The sequence below is a fragment of the Vulpes vulpes genome, chromosome 1 (genome assembly GCF_048418805.1).
Source record: "Vulpes vulpes isolate BD-2025 chromosome 1, VulVul3, whole genome shotgun sequence".
Lineage (NCBI taxonomy): Eukaryota > Metazoa > Chordata > Mammalia > Carnivora > Canidae > Vulpes > Vulpes vulpes.
Window position 1 is genome coordinate 124,513,428 of NC_132780.1, and position 17,239 is coordinate 124,530,666.

At 49.1% G+C, this 17,239-nt stretch overlaps 1 protein-coding gene across 29 annotated transcripts in view; it reads left to right on the plus strand.

Moving 5' to 3' along the window:
- The first annotated feature begins 1,563 nt into the window (after positions 1-1,563).
- The window catches only part of KALRN (kalirin RhoGEF kinase), a 656,402-nt gene continuing 640,726 nt past the window's right edge, over positions 1,564-17,239 (plus strand). For 13 of the 29 annotated variants that reach the window (XM_072725283.1, XM_072725286.1, XM_072725313.1 and 10 more), the window contains exon 1: positions 1,564-1,699. In XM_072725283.1, coding sequence (XP_072581384.1) covers positions 1,627-1,699 — 73 coding nt within the window. In that variant the 5' untranslated portion in view covers positions 1,564-1,626. The remainder of the gene's footprint in view (positions 1,700-17,239) is intronic. The other 16 variants (XM_072725301.1, XM_072725302.1, XM_072725322.1 and 13 more) reach the window with 4 other exon arrangements.

A 17,239-nucleotide genomic window follows, 5' to 3' on the forward strand; every position in this document is an offset into this window, starting at 1 on the left:
AAAGAAAAGAAAGAAAAGGTGGTGGTGGTGGTGGCGGGGGAGAATAAAGAAAGTGATGAGTATGGGGAGCTAGAAAGGGTTCACTAAAAACTCACTTAATTCACTCTATTTGTTCTTAGAGGTACCCAGTTTGTAGATCCAGAAAGGCGCCAGGTATACTTTGATCCAGAGAGAAGCGGAACCAAGTAGGTTGCTAGAGATAAATAGATCCAGGAGATTCTGGTTGGTGGGTAGCAGGCCATGCACTTTAGGGCCTGGTTTTGCTATTAGGTGTGTTTTAACACATTAGGTCGGGCCCACAGCCTCTCCATCTGCCTGGATGAGGCCGCAGCAACACCTCCCCACACCACATTAAGTACTTAGGTCTAAAGAGCCTCTGTTTTGTAGGCTCTGCAGTCACCAGAACTATAAACAGAATCCTGGCTAATTATTGTTTAATTATTGCTTAAAAACCAATTGGCACAATACAATCACTGCATTAATTACCCCATACAGCATCTGCTTTCTTTTTTGCTGTCAGCCCCATTCCACCCTAGCCCCTGTCCCCCGCTTTAATTGAAATTCAGCTTGCTGCAACACCTCCTTTCTCCCCGGCCAACTGGATCTCTCCATTCACACGAGGGAAAGGAACAAAACCCCGGAGAAGGCCCCCTCGGGGATTAGGGAGTTTTGACAGCTGTCCAAGGGGAGCTCAGAGATGCGGGCCAAGTCCCGAGACAGGACAGAGACAAAACGGGCGACAGAAGAGAGCGGCCGTGGGAGGGAGAGATGGGCAGGGAGACACCGCAAGAGGGACGAGCGGGACAAAGAGTCACGGAGGCGGGCAGGGATGTCTAAAGGGGCGCTCAAGGGGGGCCCGAGGGAAGGACGGGCTGAAAAGGGGAGGAACTGAGGCGCGATGGTGGGAAGGGGGGAGGCTCGGGAGGGGAGGCTTTGTCAGGACCGAGCGGGGACAGTGCGGCGGGGCGGGGCGGGGCGGGGCGGGGCGGGGCGGGCCGAGCGGGGGGCGCGCACACCTGGGCCGGGCCGGGCCGGGGCGGGCGGGGGTGGGGACGTGGGGCGCCCGCAGCCGCGCGGGCTTCTCCCCTAGCGCAGTGCGCGACCGCGGCTCCCGCCCCGGGGCTCGCTCCGCGGGGTGCGCGCGCGGGTCATTGTTGGCGGCGACTCGGGGAGCCGCGGCCGGGGGAGGAGCCGGGGCGGCGGCGGCGGCGGCGGCGGGAGCCAGAGGGGGAGCCCGAGAGCGAGCGAGCGAGCGAGCGCGGGAGCGCGGGAGGGAGGGAGGGAGGGAGGGAGCGAGCGGCGAGGGAGGCGGCGAGCGGGCGCGGGAGGGGGTAGGCTCGGGGAGGGCGGGCGGGAGGAGGGAAAATAAAGAGCGGAGCGGAGCGGGGCCGAACAATAGAGACGGGCGGCCGGGCGCGGAGCGGAGCCCCCGGCGCTGCGGGGAGAGCGGGCGCCCGGAGCGGCCCCGCGGACAGCAGCCGCCAGCGCCCGCGGGCAGGGGCCATGGGGGGGCCCGGGCCAGGCGCCCCCCGCCCGCCGCGCGCCGCCGCCTCCGCCTGAGCCAGGCCGCCCCCGCCCCCGCCCCCGCCCCCGCCCGGGCCGCGCCGCCCGCCGACGCCCCCAGCCATGAACCCCCCGGAGGGGGCCGCGGAGGAAGGAGGAGCCGCCGACTCGGACGTGGACGCCTTCTTCCGGACAGGTAAGCGGGCGGGGCGCGGGGGGCGCGCGGGGCGCGAGGGGGGCGCACGGGGGGCGCGCGGGGCTCGAGGGGGGCGCGGGGCTGCAGCTGCTGCCCGGGACGCCGCGCGCCGGGCAAGTTTGGGGACCGAGGGCTGCAGCCGGGGCGCGCGGGGCGGGCTGGAGTTGCGGGGACCCGGGGCCCGGCGCGGCGGCCGGGTCTGGGGGCGCGCGGGGCCGCTCAGCCCACTCGCGGGAGCGGGTCCCGGAGCGCGCGGATGGGGCGACGCGGCCCCCCCGCCCTGCGCCCTGCGCGCTGCGCCCTGCGCCGGCTCCCCCAGTGCGCCCGGGGCGCTGGCGGGCACCGAGGGGGGCGGACGCGGACGGTGGTGCCGGGTGGGGGGGCCGGGGGGCCGGGGGGGGCCGGGGGCGCCTCCCACTCGCGAGGCGGACGGGGCTCCAGGGCGGTGGGCGCCTCCGCCCTCCTCCGGGTCCTCCTCTCCCCCGGTTCTGGGAACGGATGAGCTTTCCACGAGCATCACTCCTTCCTGGAAGTGTGAGTTAGCGTCCTCCTCTTACACACCCACTGGCTCCTCGCTGGCCTGTGGCATTCGGAGTCTCCGGATCGGTGCCTGCAGCTGTCTGCGGGCCCTGCCCCCTCCCCCGCCGCGCCCCGCCCCGCCCCGCCCCGGGTCCGGGGTTCCCCGCGCCCAGGGCGCGTCCGCATCCCGACCCCCCTCAGCGCCCACCACCTGTGGCCGGCGACTCCCCACCTCCCGCTGACCTGGGGCTGCCGCCCGCCCGTGCCCCGTCTCCCACGTCTGCAACCATTTTGTCTGGAATCTTTGTCCCAAGGAGTCCCGATAAGTTATGGGGCCGCGGCGCATCTGCCCCCCGCCCCCCTGAGTTGGGGTGGAGGACGTGGACTGGCGGGGTCAGGGGGCAGGTTCGCTCCGAAGGCTCTGCACATCCATCTGTTTCCTAACCTCATCGCCTCGCCCTAGAGGTCATCTCTAGGGAAGAGGGTGGGGTGCTTTGTGGGGTAGACTTGTGGCTTTAAAAGTCCAGACTTGATTGGTCCATATGGTCCTTTTCTGGTTGGTCTGAAGAGGGAAGAACTGGAGGGCAGGAGCGGATGCCAGGGCCTGGAGAAAGCAGAGGAAGGCTCTGTTATCCTCTCCTGCCTGCCAGGGCTCAGCCTTGCCTCTCTCTCTCTCTCTCTGTCTCCTTCCTCTTCCCGAACCTGCATTCTCTACACGCATCCCTGTCCGCTCCTCACCCCCTCCATCAGTCTCTATCTCATGCGCTCACTCACTCACTCACTCACACACACACTGCCCAGGACCCAGAGCATGGATTCCACAGAGGCACCTGACCTAAGTTTATAACCTGGCATCTAGGAGAAAGGTTCCGTGGCCTAATGTTAACCAGAAACACTCATCAGGAGGTCTCCCCTGACATGCGCTCCCCTTCAGCCCCCCCTTCCTCCTCTGCTGCCTCCCATCTCTGGCCAAAGTCTCTCTTAGCTCTAAGGGAGGGGGGGGAAACCCTTGGAGTGTGAGCCTTCTCACCTTCACTATCCGGACCCCACTTTCACCTCTTGGCAACCACTCCTCCTTCCCCTTCCCACCCATCTAAATACTAGTTCTTGTCCATTCTCTGTCCCAGGCCCTTGGAGCTGAGTTCAGTTTCTGGAGGCCTGATAATTTCACACAGTGTTAATGGTGCTAATGGCCTATAATGGTCCGATGTGTTACTTTTCCCAGGGCCTTTCAAAACACAACGTGTGGCTTACAGTTTCTAGCCCTGGCTTAAAACACAGAATAAATAACAGACTGGGGTCTGTCTCCTGTGGGACGCCTATTGAGGATATTCTCCTTCCTTCTTGGGTAGCCTTTTTTTTGGAGGGGGGGGAGAGAGGGTAGGTCTGATGTGCACTTAGAATCAGAGAAAGGTTAAATTTTCAGTGGATAAGGCTGGAAATGACTGATGACCTGTAACAAGTTGCAGGTGGGGGGGTGTATGCTGCCAGGGGCAAGGTCTAGGGCTGCCTCCCTCCCATCCCCCAACTGGGTCCTCCAGGCTCTGCTTTCTGACCTTACCCCCTCTAGTTTGTAGCCTGGGCTGATGCTGAGGATTCTTAAGCCTGGAATAAGGCCATGTTTTGTGACTTTTTCCCTTCTCATTCTCCATCTTCGTGGAACAGCGCTGAACCTGGTGGGCCAGACAGATTATACCTTTCTTCAAATGAACAACCGAGAAAACTTCAAACACGTTTTCAAAGTCCCTAGCACTAAAGTTACCCCTTACATCCTGGTGGAAAATTTTGCATATGTAAGGACGAACTGGTGATTGCTTTGACAAAACCCTGGCCCCTTGTGCTTCTAATTAGGCATGTTTCAAATAATTCTGTCATTTGAGCCCCTTGATTGTTTTGGTATTTCGCTTCTCTTCACCAGCTGATTAAGCTGATTCCCTAAATCACGTGTCTGCGATTATACCAATTTATAAGAGTAGTGGGCTGGGTGTGTGTTAGTGGGCTGTGTGTGCGCGTACACACACACCCAGCCCACTATTCTTATAAATTGGTGGGTTCCATACTGTCGTCCTAGGAATTCTCTGTTCTAAGCCTCGATAGTAGTTTTATCAATCATTTTTATGATGTAGAGGAGGCGAAATATAGGAACTGGGAAAAGAAACCAATTGGAATAGAAAACCAACAAGGACTTTCCAGCTCCTACTAGGAGCCTTCTGCTGTCCAGGGTGCTGTGGAATAGAAAAGAAATATTCAAAGTGGTCTTTGACCTGGGAAAACTTTGGAAGGAGGTTTGACAATTATTGCTCACTTGGAGATTAATCAATTGGTAAGCATTATGGTTCTATAAGAGAAAAAGTTGACAGAACTATAGATGGAGTAGAGTCAGAGGTAGTCCTTGAAGGGGCTGGAGAGTGGGAGGAACCGCTTGGGCAAAAGGCACACAGGGGTTTGGAGCATTGACAGTGAGGTTCCTGGGCTGATCAAATATAAGGGGTAGGTTAGGGAGGAAGGGGACATAGAGATAGCTAGTGGGGCAGGACCAGATAGGGAGAGTCTGGGAAGCCCAAGAGAAGATTTGGGTTTGATTCAGAGCCAGTAGGGAGTCATTTTAGGCTCTTGAGCAAGGACACATCCTGATGAAAGTGGTATTTGGAAAGGTTAATCTGGGGGTAATATGATTGATGAAGTGGAGAAAAAAAGGAAAGAATCCAGAGAGAAAGGACAGTGATTCAGAGCTGAGTGGGAGGGGGTTTGGTCTAGGTTGGTGGCAAAAAAGGATTGGGAGTCAGGGACAGCTCTGAGAGACATTTCCAAAGGCAGAAATGTGGGATTTTGTTGACAAACTGGCAATCGGGGAGAGAAGAAAAGTAAGGCCATGAGGAAAGGGAAGTAGCTGGGTTGAGAGTGCAGAGGACTAACAGTGTGTCAACTGAAAGCGTCTGATTGGAGACCGGTTTGCAGGGCAGGTAATAAGGTTGGCTTTGGGAGTGGTAAACTGGACAGCCAGGTGAAGCTTTTTTTTTTTTTTTTTGGTGGGAAAAATGAAACTAAGAAGCATAGGCAAGAGATTCAGACTGGTGATGTGGACTTGGCAGCCTTCTGGGTCAAGGCTAGATGCAGCTGAAGCTTTGGCTGTCAGAGGGAAGGAGTGGAGGAAGGAGGGGAAGGACTAAAGTTAGAATTCGGGGTGGGGTGGGGGGACCCTTATTTGTAATGTGGCAACAGAGAAGACTTGATCCTGGAGACCCCAGGGAGTCTGCACGGGTTCTGATGTGAAGACAGGCTGCAGACAGGTTGGACAAGAAGAGTGCTCACTGAATGTGATGAAAACAGGGCCGCTGCGAGCTCTTGGGAGCGCAGGATCAGAAAAGGCCATCAGAGTAGGGATTTGGGGTTGTGGGTAGGAACCCCTTACTTGCACCGTTTATCAGTGAAAGGAAAAAGAGGTTGGGTGCCAGTCAGAAGGAATGTTAGCAAGAAAAGGAGGGGTTTTGTTTTGTTTGTTTGCTTTTTTTTTTTTTTTTGCCAGGGAGTCAGAATCGGTTTGTAGGTAGAAGAGAGAAAGCTTATAGACAGGGAACACTAAAGACGCTACGTTACTTGTTGAGTTGGATAACTGCAGAGGTGAGACAAAAGTAGGTTCCTTAACAAATATAAAGAGCTTCATTTTGGTGAGCAGAGGAGAAAACTCCTCTTTTGAGACTGAAAAGAAAAAAAAAAACAATTAGGAGGATAAGGGAAAAGAGATTGATGTGGAAATATCTCCTGCCTCTATCTTGCTGGTGAGCTTTGGTCCTGTGAGTCCAGACAGTTTCAACTGGAGTCTTTGCTGCCTCTTGGACTTTAGCCAGCCTCAGACTCAACTCGGTATGTCTTTCCAACTTCCCACACTAGCTCCTTCTCCCGTCTTCCTTAATTCTGTAAGAGGCATCTCCCCTCTCCCAGTCATGATAATTAAAACCTGGTATTGTCTGTGAGGAGTTTTTCTCCTGAAATCATTCCTGTTGGATTATCTTTCATCATCAGCCCTTGTTGTTTGTCGACAGTCTCTGCCCTAGTCCGGAACCTGTTATGCTGCCCATGGCCTCCTTTCTTGTCCCTTGGAATGTGCTTTCTCACCTCCACTCCAGATTGGCACCTGCAGGCAGATGGCACTACTTTGATCCCATTGCTGCCTGGTTTATGAACCTGCAGTAACTCCCTAGTGTCTTCAGGGTCAAGTCCATACTTCATAGCTCAGCTGCAGCCAGGCTGCTCTTCTCACTTCCCAAGGGCATCATCCACCCCTGTACCCCTACTCTCCAAATCCAACTCATTCTTCAAAGACTTGAGCACCCCCCTTCTTCTGTGAAGACAGCTCACAGGACCAACGGTGTTCTCTGAATTCTTAAAAATACTCACTTGTTTATGCTCATTTTCTCACTTCATTAGTGGTATTGTTTCATTTTTAGCTCTTTCATACATTTAAGGCTTGTCTCCCCTACTGAAGTTACTTGTTCTTTGCAGGCAAGGAAAAAAATCTTTTAAAAAGCTTGCGATTCATCAGAAACAAAAACAAAAACAAATCACCTCCTCCTAACATAGGTAAAACAAACATGGTAAAATATAAGCAGTTGTTGAATCTAGGTGGTGGTGTATTGGTATTCATTATACGATTCTTTAAACCTTTCTCTCAGATGATAACCTCATCCCACCTGGACAGAGGAACTGGATATCATCATGTCCAGATCATCAAGAAGATGTTATTTTGGAATAACACCTATTGTGTTCAATTCTTTGAGTAAATATCACCGCTCCATCAGTGCAATGCCAGGCACTGAAGGGGAGGGGTTCTTTTGCATCAAAGGAAAACATCTCATTTTGACACATGCTTGATGATCCCGAATGATGCTTAATTCAATGTTTATTGTTCCTTTTTGATTCTCTTTTACTTCCACCCATCATGAGTTGGACTTTGGGTCACATCATTTTCTAGGAACTTCTTGGGGAGTATTGAGAGGACTTTGTTGTTCTAGAGACGGAATGCTGTTAACATTCCTAATATTGTATTTATACATTCTGTTTCTACATTAATATATTTTAGAACATATCAATGATTTCTAAACACACCATAAGATTTGGGAGGTTTTGCTTCATCCTGTGCTGCCAGTTGTCAGTAACTTGGTGATTGGCACATTCCATCCAGTTCTTTTTGATAATCTTTTGGGGGAATGGAAGAGGTGTTGGAATAAACTGAAGCTGTAGAAAGAAATGAGATGAGAAGTGATAAATACTTCCCTGACTGTAAATATCAGTAAAACATTAGAACAGATGAAACAAGGGGTCCTTCTCAGATGTTGGAGAATTAACACTTTTACTTGACAAACTTCTTTCTGCTCCTGGAGGTAGGCATATGATATAGTCCAGTGATGGTTCTCAACTGGGGGCCATATTGTCCCCCGGGGAACGTTTCGCAGTATCTGGAGACGTTTTTTTTTTTAAGGTTTATTTTTTAATTTATTTATGATAGACATAGAGAGAGAGAGAGAGGCAGAGACACAGGCAGAGGGAGAAGCAGGCTCCATGCCAGGAGCCCGACGCGGGACTCGATCCCAGGACTCCAGGATCGCGCCTTGGGCCAAAGGCAGGCGGAAAACCTCTGAGCCACCCAGGGATCCCCTGGAGACGGTTTTTTGATTGTCACAACTTGGCATCTAGTGGGTCAAGGTCTAGTGTACTGCCTGGTATCTTATAATGCACAGGATAATAAAGACTTTTCAGCTCCCAAGTGCCTGTAGTGCTGAGATTGAGAAACCCTGGTATAGCCAGAAGATCGTGGGCTTTGGAGCAGATAGCCTGGCACTAACAAAGGAGTGGAATCTTGGGTACATTGCTTAATCTCTCTCTCACGTTCAGTCTTTTGCAAAAATGGGACTAAGCATGCTTATTTCACAGGTTGGGAAGATTAAATAGGAAAAACGTGTAAAAGAGCATCTAGCCATTTCTGACACACAGTGGTAGGGCAAGACCTCCTAGCTGCCCCTGTTGTTCCTTTTGGTTTAATTATTAAGTGAAAATGTTTACACAGAGGCTGGGGCATCTCCAGGAGGGGGGTTATGTGGGACTTTTGCCATGGGGTGGGAGAGGGTGCCAGAGAGGTGAGTGATGGAGTTGTGAAATCAGAAGGCTAGGCTTGGGCTTTCGCTGTCTTTTGTTCTTTCATTCAATCATTTGTTTGACAGATATTTACGAGGTACCTGCTGCAGCTGTGTACTGTACTAGGGGAGTGTATAAAATCATTACAAGAAAGAATATAGAGCAGGAAGGGAAATAGATATAAATATGCCCCTTCAGGGAGCACTTGGTTATAAGGAGTGGGAAAGAAAGGTAAAGCCTGTGAAGGAGGCTGAGAAGGTCAGGCAAGAGAGCGGGAGGTGAACGCTCCCCTTCACACCCTACTTCTCTGAATGACTTGGGCAAGTGACTTTAACATCTGTATAAGATGAGGGTAATAGCCCCCTCTCCTCTTCCTGCATAGGACTGCTGAGAGACTCAAGGTAGATACTGTATGTGAAAGGTCTTTATAAGTTGTAGAGTTCTATCCAAATACATGTAGATGGTTCCTTCTAAATCGAGCATTCTATTACCGTAAGTGCCTCTTCTGGCAAGCATGACTTTATTTAATCTGAACTCTATGGGACCTTTTCAGTCCAGGAAGAAAACAGTGCTTCCCAGTTTGGTTTCCCAAAGAGACTGGTTGCAGCACCCTTCTTACAACAGGTCAGGACACTCCTGTTCTCTCCCCCCTCCACAGAAGTGTAAAGATGTCAACCCCCCCCCCCACCACCACCGCCAGCCCTCCAGGACCCTGGCACATGGCCCTGTGCCTTCTGGAGGAGCCCAGTGAGAATGGAGTTCTTGCTTCTGCCAAGCCTCAGGTGGGTGCAGCGAATCAGTCCTTTCCTGCTCCTTCTTGTCTGCATGCGGTTCAGATTCCTCCTGCCACTCCTTTGTGTGTGAATGACTGGCAGCAAAATAACTAGGAAATGATTGACGGCCACAGGGCTGTTGGATCAATAGAGCTCCTTGAAATCGTGTCTACTGAGGAGTGAAGGAACAGAAAGAATCAGCTGGGAGGACAGGAGAATTAATTCAAGGGAGTAAAGAAGAAACTGTTGGAGAATTAGCTTTGTCTCCTCCCCTTCTGCCCAGAGCGTTATTAGAAGGGAATTAACTGGACATTAGCTAGAAAACATGGATGCAAGGGACAAACAGGTAGGAGAGTGGAAAGTGGCAGACGAGCTGTGCTCTCAAGGAAGTGGCTACTTCTCCAGCCGAGCTGAGGCTTGAAGGAGGGAGGGGTAGGATCTAGATGGGGAGGACAGATAGCGTGTTCCCAGGTTGGAACAGTGTTAGAGGGACTTATGAGGACCCATGGCATATTTGGGCCTTTAAGGGGTCCAGTTGATAGGACTCAGAGGATGCAGGTGGAGGATCAATGAGAGATAAAACTTAGAAGGGGGTGGAGACCAGGTTGATTGATTGCTACATTTATCAAACATTTACTGGGCTTCCCCATCATAAAGGGCTTTGAATGACAGGCCAAGGAGTTTGGTCTTTATCTGCAGTTTTCTTCTGGGAGCCACTAAAAATTTCTGGATAGGGTGGTGACATGAGCAGGAAGAGAAATCTCGTAGCCCTATGGAGGGTCGATTGGAATGGGAGAGGCACTGTTGGCCAGTGCTGGATTAGGAGACCACTGTGATAGGTTAGGCAGGTCTGAACTTGAGATGCCACAGTGGGAATGGAGAGGAGGGGGTGGATGTGAGGGACCTCTTGGACATAGTGTCTATGGGACTGGGCAACTTGGATATACAGGCATCAAGAAAGAGGCAGCAATCAAGGATTACTCCAAATCCTACAGCCTGGTGACTGGGAGGACGGAGGTACCTTAAATGAAAAGCAGGAGTTAGGAAGAGGAGGAGCAGCTATAGGGAGGCAGGAGGAGAGGGAGGATTTGGGAGTTTACTTTGGGACATGTTGCATTTCAGGTGTCAGTGAAAGAGCTAGGGGAGGTGTTGGTTCCGTAGGCGGGTAAGGAAGGGAATCTGGAGCTTTGGAGGGAGGCCAGAGCTGGAAATACAGATCTGGGAGATATCTGTAAGAAGTTGTGGCTGGAGCTATCAGAATAGATGAGATAATAAATGAAAAGCATATACAGACTTAAGGGCAGAGGGCCAAGGACAGGGCTGTAGGCTCAAGCCTACAGCAAAGGGCTGGAGGAGAACCAAGGGAGAGGAGTGCTTGGAGAAAAATGCTGCAGAGAGGTGGAGGGAGATGGAGATTGAGCACGCAGCCTTGGTTCTGGAAATTGGGGGATCATCGGTAACCTTTGAAATAAGTTTCAATCATATAGGGGAGGTGGAATTCAAATTGCAAGGGGAATGGGAGTGAGTGGATGGGAGGAAGTGGTGGGAGTGCATATAGATGACTCTTTGGAAAGGTTTGGCTGTGAAGGGAAGGTTAAAAATAGTGAGGTAGTTGGAGATGGGTAGCAGTTGAGGGGAGGCTTTTTTTAGGTAGGGAAGATATGTGAATACCTAGGGATGGGGAGGAGGAAGAAGGTAGGCATGAGGAAGAGAGCGAATATTTAGGAAAGAGAGAAGCAATGGATGGAGGAAGGTCCTGGATGGGCCTGGAGGGGTGGATCTCAAGGTCGGCAGAGGGGTGAGCCTTGGCACCAGAGGGGGAGGTGGCGTAGGCAGACCTTAGTAAAGCAGCTGGCTGGAAAAGGACCTTGGCTGAGGGTGCAACATGGGTGACCAACAGCCCCAGTGGAGAGAGCATCCTCTAGTCGGAAGTCCAGGGGCTGTCGGTGGTGTGCTTGGGGAGGGTCACTGAAGCTGAGGGCAGCTGTGAAATGGATGAACTGGGGTGGTATGGCCCTAGGAGGCCCTTGGGCAGAGAAGCTGGGGAGCCGGCTGGGAGATCCCAAATTAGCAATCTCTTTAGAAGTGCTGGTGGCTTCCTTTTGCAAGCGGAGGTGGGATTTTCTTCAGCCTGTGGTCGGGTCTGCAGAATTATCTCCTACAGAGCCTGAGGCAGAGAGGCTAGTCTCTGGGGTGGAGGGTGAGCGAGGGGAGGAGAGAGGGGGGTAGACCCATGCAAGAAGATGTCAGGCAGCTTCCTGAGGAGGGGTCCATGCCTGGCCATCAGGCGCTATTTCTGTCAGGAATGGAAGGTACTCTTGAATTTCCAGTTTCCTTAATGTCTCTAGAAGGTCCTTGAAGAAAGAGGAAGCAGAGGAGGGATTATGGGAGAGCCCCTTGTACGTTCTTCTCCGTGAGGAGGGACCCTTCACACAATAGGGAAGATGCCAATGAGCACACCCATCCTTTGGCCCCAAAGCACTTCCTCTGGCTCTCATTTTAGGGACAAACCCAAGAGTGTCATCAAGTGAAGGGTCTTATGTGGCCTTCCAGGGCGAGGGGGAGTAGGAATCCAGGGGCTGCCGTTACCATAAGGTGGGCCATATGGGACTGGATGTAGAGTCCCTAGGCTAGGAGGAGGTGGGAGTTCCCTTAGGTATGGCTCAGTCCCAGAATCTTAGTCTTAGAACAGGAATTGACAGGTGTGGCCTTGTGTAAGTTATACAGCCTCTCTAAGCTTCCACTTCTTCATCTGTAAAATGGGTAAAAAACATCCTTACCTCTCAGAATTGCTTGATGTTTAGAGATACAGTGTATATTATGATAGTTACGTACATATTATAAATAGTAATAGAAAGGGGATTACATTATAATAATAGAATATAATTGCATGACTCTATTACACATCTATTATAATCATTTTACTAGCTAGATGAACCTTTTTATTTTCTGAATGATGAAAATTATGATTCTTCAGTAGCTTCTTTTTCCCCTCCCTTCCCTAACAGTGCAGAGATAGATAAGGATGGAATTTTTAAGCTTGTAATTATAGTTATTCCAGGGCATGGCAGGCAGGGACTGGGAATGTAGCTAAAATCCCCGCCTTTTACGCTCTTACCCCGCAGCGAGGGACAATGGGCATCTATGGGGGTGGGGAGACAGTATTGAGTTGGCAGCTGGACAGTGGGCCTAGGAGGAGGCCTGGGAGACTGGCAGATGGTTAATTGGATGTGACAAAAGGGGGCTGGGAGGAGGAGTCTGGAGTCTCCTGGGGGATTTCTGTCTCTGACTTTTTACTGTCCTGGAAAGGAGGTTGTGAGGAGGGGGAGGAGTGGCTCCAGAAGCAGTTGGGGAAAAAGATTGGCAGGACTCCATGTTGGGTGTATGGCCATGGAAGGACAGGGTGCCATTGGGAGTAATGTCGCAGCTTTAATTTGGAGGGTGGGTGCTAGATGTTAAGTCTCTTTTCTGTATCCCCGAGCATTGTCACATAACGTGCTCAGATACTTGGATATGAAGAGAATGCTTAACCAAATATTGGAGGAGTATAATTTTCGCCATTTTTTGGATCCCAACCACTGAGTTTTGACAGATAAATATCATTATTAGTTTTGATGAAAACTAGACAAAGCACTGATCAATTTTAGCAGACTATCAGATCTCACTGAGTGGACTCATTCTTTCAAGTGTCAAATGCCAGCTGTGCACCTACTAAGTGCACCTAATACCTACTCCCAGGCACTGGGAGTACACAAACAAGTGGGAAATAATCTTTCCCACAGGAGGGTAACAGTCTAGTGGGATTGGCTGACACATAAACGATCACGGTGTAGCATAGTAAGTGCCATAAAGAGGAGTGCGTATTGAAAGTATGGAAGGATCAGCAGCCTCCGCTGGATGGGTGTGGGACTCCTGGAAGAGGGGGTGCTGAGGCTGAAACAGATGAAGAGGTGGTGAAAATGAAGACAGACCACTGTTCCAGAAGTTTGGTAGTAAAAGTAAGGAGAAAAAAGAACTGTTAATTGAAGGGACATTTTGCGAGTACGGGTAGTGTTCTGTTTCTTGATCAAAGGTGTGATCTGTTTTTGAAATTTCAGAGAAAATGAGTGCAATTTTATGCATACAAAAAATTGTACTTGAACAAAGACTTTTAAAATGTGATTGGGTCCAGTGATTCTTTTTTTTTGGGGGGGGGGTCAGAGAAAAATCACACAACTGGATTAACTAATCAGTATTAAGTGAGTGTATGCCATGGGCATCATGCTAGATGATCATAGCATCAGTATCATGCTAGATATTAAGGGTGCTCCTAGAGACAGAGAGCAAATGGTCCTTGTTTCTTTTCTTTTCTTTTTCTTTCTTTTTTTTTTTTTTTTTTTTGTCCTTGTTTCTGAAGAGTTTATGGTCCTGTTGAGTTGTGGGGACTGATATAGGAAAAGATGGCTAATTGGAGATCAATCAGAAAGGTAGTTTCACTCATTCATTGACTCATTTAATAGTGCTTATTGTCTATCAGCTAAAAGATAATTAAATAAATAATAAATGGCAAGTAAGGTTTCATTTAGAGAGATTTGATTTTTGGTATACTTTAATAGAACATTTTGTTTTTTTATCCTAAAGTTAATTTCCTATTATGAAAGTAATGCTGGCTCACCGTAGAGTATTTGGAAAATACGATGCCTGTAAAGGATAGAAACGCCACTGTAATCCCATCACCCAGAGAGAACCCCTGTCTGTTAATTCGAGATTATTTCCTTGTGGTCTTGTTCCTAAGGGCACTCTCTCCTTTGATCCATGGTTTGTCTTTTGATCATTAAATTAAGGTGAAAAACGTATTGGGAGGTGGTAGGCTTTTTCCTAAATGCAGCCATTTCCCCCAGTTCCTATAAATGTATGAAATACAAGACATTCATAAGCCAACTAACCTTTGTATGGGGATAACATAGGAAGACAGGATCTGTTGGTTGTTGGGAGGGGTAAAGGCATTGACACGTGCTGCCAAAAATAGTCATGCGAAAGAAAAGTACAGTTTCTGTGGTCAAGAGTGAATGCTCTTTCTCCCTCTTCCTCACTGATGCTAAGATAAATTCCGCAGACATATAGTCCTGTTGCACATACAAGTACGTGTTTATACAAATGCATAGCTTGCTTTCTTATTGTATTCAACAAAAAGGAAAATTGTGCTATGCCTGTTATTTTGCGACTTGCTTTTATCACTTTATAATCATGGACATTTTTCCATGTCAGTACCTGTAACTCTACCTCATTTGTTTTAAGAGTTGTGCTACATTCTGTTGTATGGATGTGCCATGTTTTATTTAACCATTCTCCTAATGATGGACATTTATAACCCAGCCTTTCTGTGGACCAGTGTTTGATCTGGGACATTATTTTGTCCAAAGAGTAGCAAGAAGGGTCACCCATTATTTGATCCTTTTCAAAGGTGACTGTAGGACAACTGTGGGTTCAGGACGGTTTTCTGCTTTTATCCTCAGAAGAGAGGGAGGACAGCCAGTTCCTGTCCTCTGAAGGGTAACTTTCTATGTAATGTTTAAGGACGCTTTGTTAGTGACATTTAAATAAATGGACCAGGGCATTCGCCTCTTTTGCTTGTGCCTTGAAGTGATGTAGGAGCCAGATTTGCAGTCACAAGTAGCCAATCTAATAATTAATAATAATAATAATAATAATAATAATAAAAGTTTTAAGAAGCCACATATATTCTGTGGGCTTAAGTGAAAGCTAATTCCAATACCACAGGTATGGAAGTGCTTTAGGTTGTGTGTGCAAAACCCATAGTCTGTGTTTGGTTAGAAGAATCCAAGGATGTGATTCAGGAGACCTTGGTTTCCAATTCTGCCCTTCATTAATTAGCTCTGTGACTTGCCCAAGCTGGCTAACACGTCCGTTTTTTACAGATGGGGCCTCTGTTTCCTCATCTGAAGAAAGAGGTAAACATACTTGTCCTGCCATATACCTCATAAGAATAGTATGAGATAAAATGAGATACTAGAAGGAGAATGCTTTGGGCAAACAAAATTGCTGACTACATGAAAGGAGTTTTTGTCCGTTGCCTTTCTCTGGGCTCTCCCTTGGTTTTTGAGTGTGGTTGAAAGATGAGCTGGGGGACTTGGATGGGAGTGACAGCCCGTACTGCATTTGAGGACTGTACATTTTTTCATGTTTGGTAGGAAATTGGCAGCACCGGAGATGGAGTGAAACATTTCATGATATGTTCCATTTGTTTTTGGAAGAGAAGCGTGTGTGGAAGAGTGGAAGAGTGGCTCATCTAAGTGTCCAGAACGGCTGCGGTTTTCTTTCTGATGGGTGACAGTGTGGCCTGGTTTACCTTATTACTCTTTATTACCCAAACGTGTGAAGAAAATGTAGCTTTTAAATTTTCTAATGTAGAGCTAATCTTTCTCATGAGACCCTACTCCAACTTGACTAATTTATAGCATATTAAGTTTTTTTTTTTCTTTCTCTTCCTGGATTAGTTTTTTTTTTTTTTTTGGATGATTATTTTTTTCAGGTAAATTTCTCAGTCACTCAAATTTTCTCCCATTCTCCCACTTCTCATCAGATTGGGGTCTGGGTGTGTAGAGATGCACACATGAACTTGTGATGCTAATGGTGGGGGCAGGGAGAGAATGGTGCTTGAAGCCACTAAATAATGACTGGTCTGGTTGGATCCTTGTACTGGTATTTGCAAAGGTGTTGCTAGACCTGTCCTGCTTTGGGGGGTATCATGTTGCTACTCAGCACTAACATTCATATTCTGACTCTGCCTATGGAGTCAAAGCCCCTGAACGTGGTAGCTTCAGCGATCTGACCTCAGGCCTTTGATCCCTGACTCTCCGAGGACCTCTGAGTACCATCATCAGGGAATAAAGTAATAGGTGATTCCCCAGCTCACTCAGTGCCAACTGTGAGAAGTCAGAAGCTCTGCATCTGCCTCACCTAAGTAGGTAGTCACCCTGGCCAGTGTGTGCTTTTGTCCCTTAACCTCTACACCATGTGGATCATGGCGTGTGACTGATTGGTGGGCATTCTCCTAGGGGCCCAGTGCTTCCTCAGAAGTGGTCTTAGAGGGCAGCCCGGTGGCTCAGCGGTTTAGCGCCGCCTGCAGCCCAGGGTGTGGTCCTGGAGACCCTGGATCGAGTCCCACGTCAGGCTCCCTGCCTGAAGCCTGCTTCTCCCTCTGCCCGTGTCTCTGCCTCTCTCTCTTTCCTCTCTGTGTATTCTCATGAATAAATAAATAAATAAAATCTTTAAAAAAAAAAAAGAAGTGGTCTTAGGATCTCTGGTGCCTTCCTACTTATGTAGACATTATCTTCTGAAGCTGCCTCTCTAAAACCCAATTGGGCATTGAGGTGGGCATATAAGAGGAGGCCAAGACCCTGGCATCTGATTTCCTCGACTGAAATTTTCCTATGTTCCTCTGATGCTTGATTCTTCCCTCATACCAAGAATCTCTCTTATGTCACGTCCTGAGTACTCTTTACCTCTCATTTAGAGTGATCTCAACACGGGCACCTGGGTGGCTCAGTGGTTGAGTGTCTGCCTTTGGCTCAGGTCGTGATCCCGGGGTCCTGGAATCGAGGGATCGAGTCCCGTATCAGGCTCCTTCCCTGCATGGAGCCTCCTTTTCCCTCTGCCTGTGTCTCTGCCTCTCTGTGTGTGTCTCTCATGAGTAAATAAATAAAATCTTAAAAAAAAAAAAAAGGTGATCTCAACGGTTAAGTTCCCCCAGTCTGGATCTTGATATGTTCATAGGAGTTTGAGAATTCAAGCTGCATACCGAAAGAATCCTACCCTGGATGTCAGGAGCTGAACATTGATGCTTTCTCTTTGTCTACTGTAACTAACCTAAATTTCCATGAGGTAAATATTTGCTTCTGGCAAGAATAGAGGGAGATTAATTATACGTAAGGACATGTGAAATTAAAAAACACACACGCTCTCTGTTTTAATAAGCATTAGCCAATAACTCTGGGGAGAAAAGTTTAGACATGGAGCTTCTATAGCTGTCTTCATGAGGATTCCATCTATACGCATATGTGTGTGTGCACATCAACGAGCAAGGGTGTGACGATGTAGATTTTTCTTGCTAGCA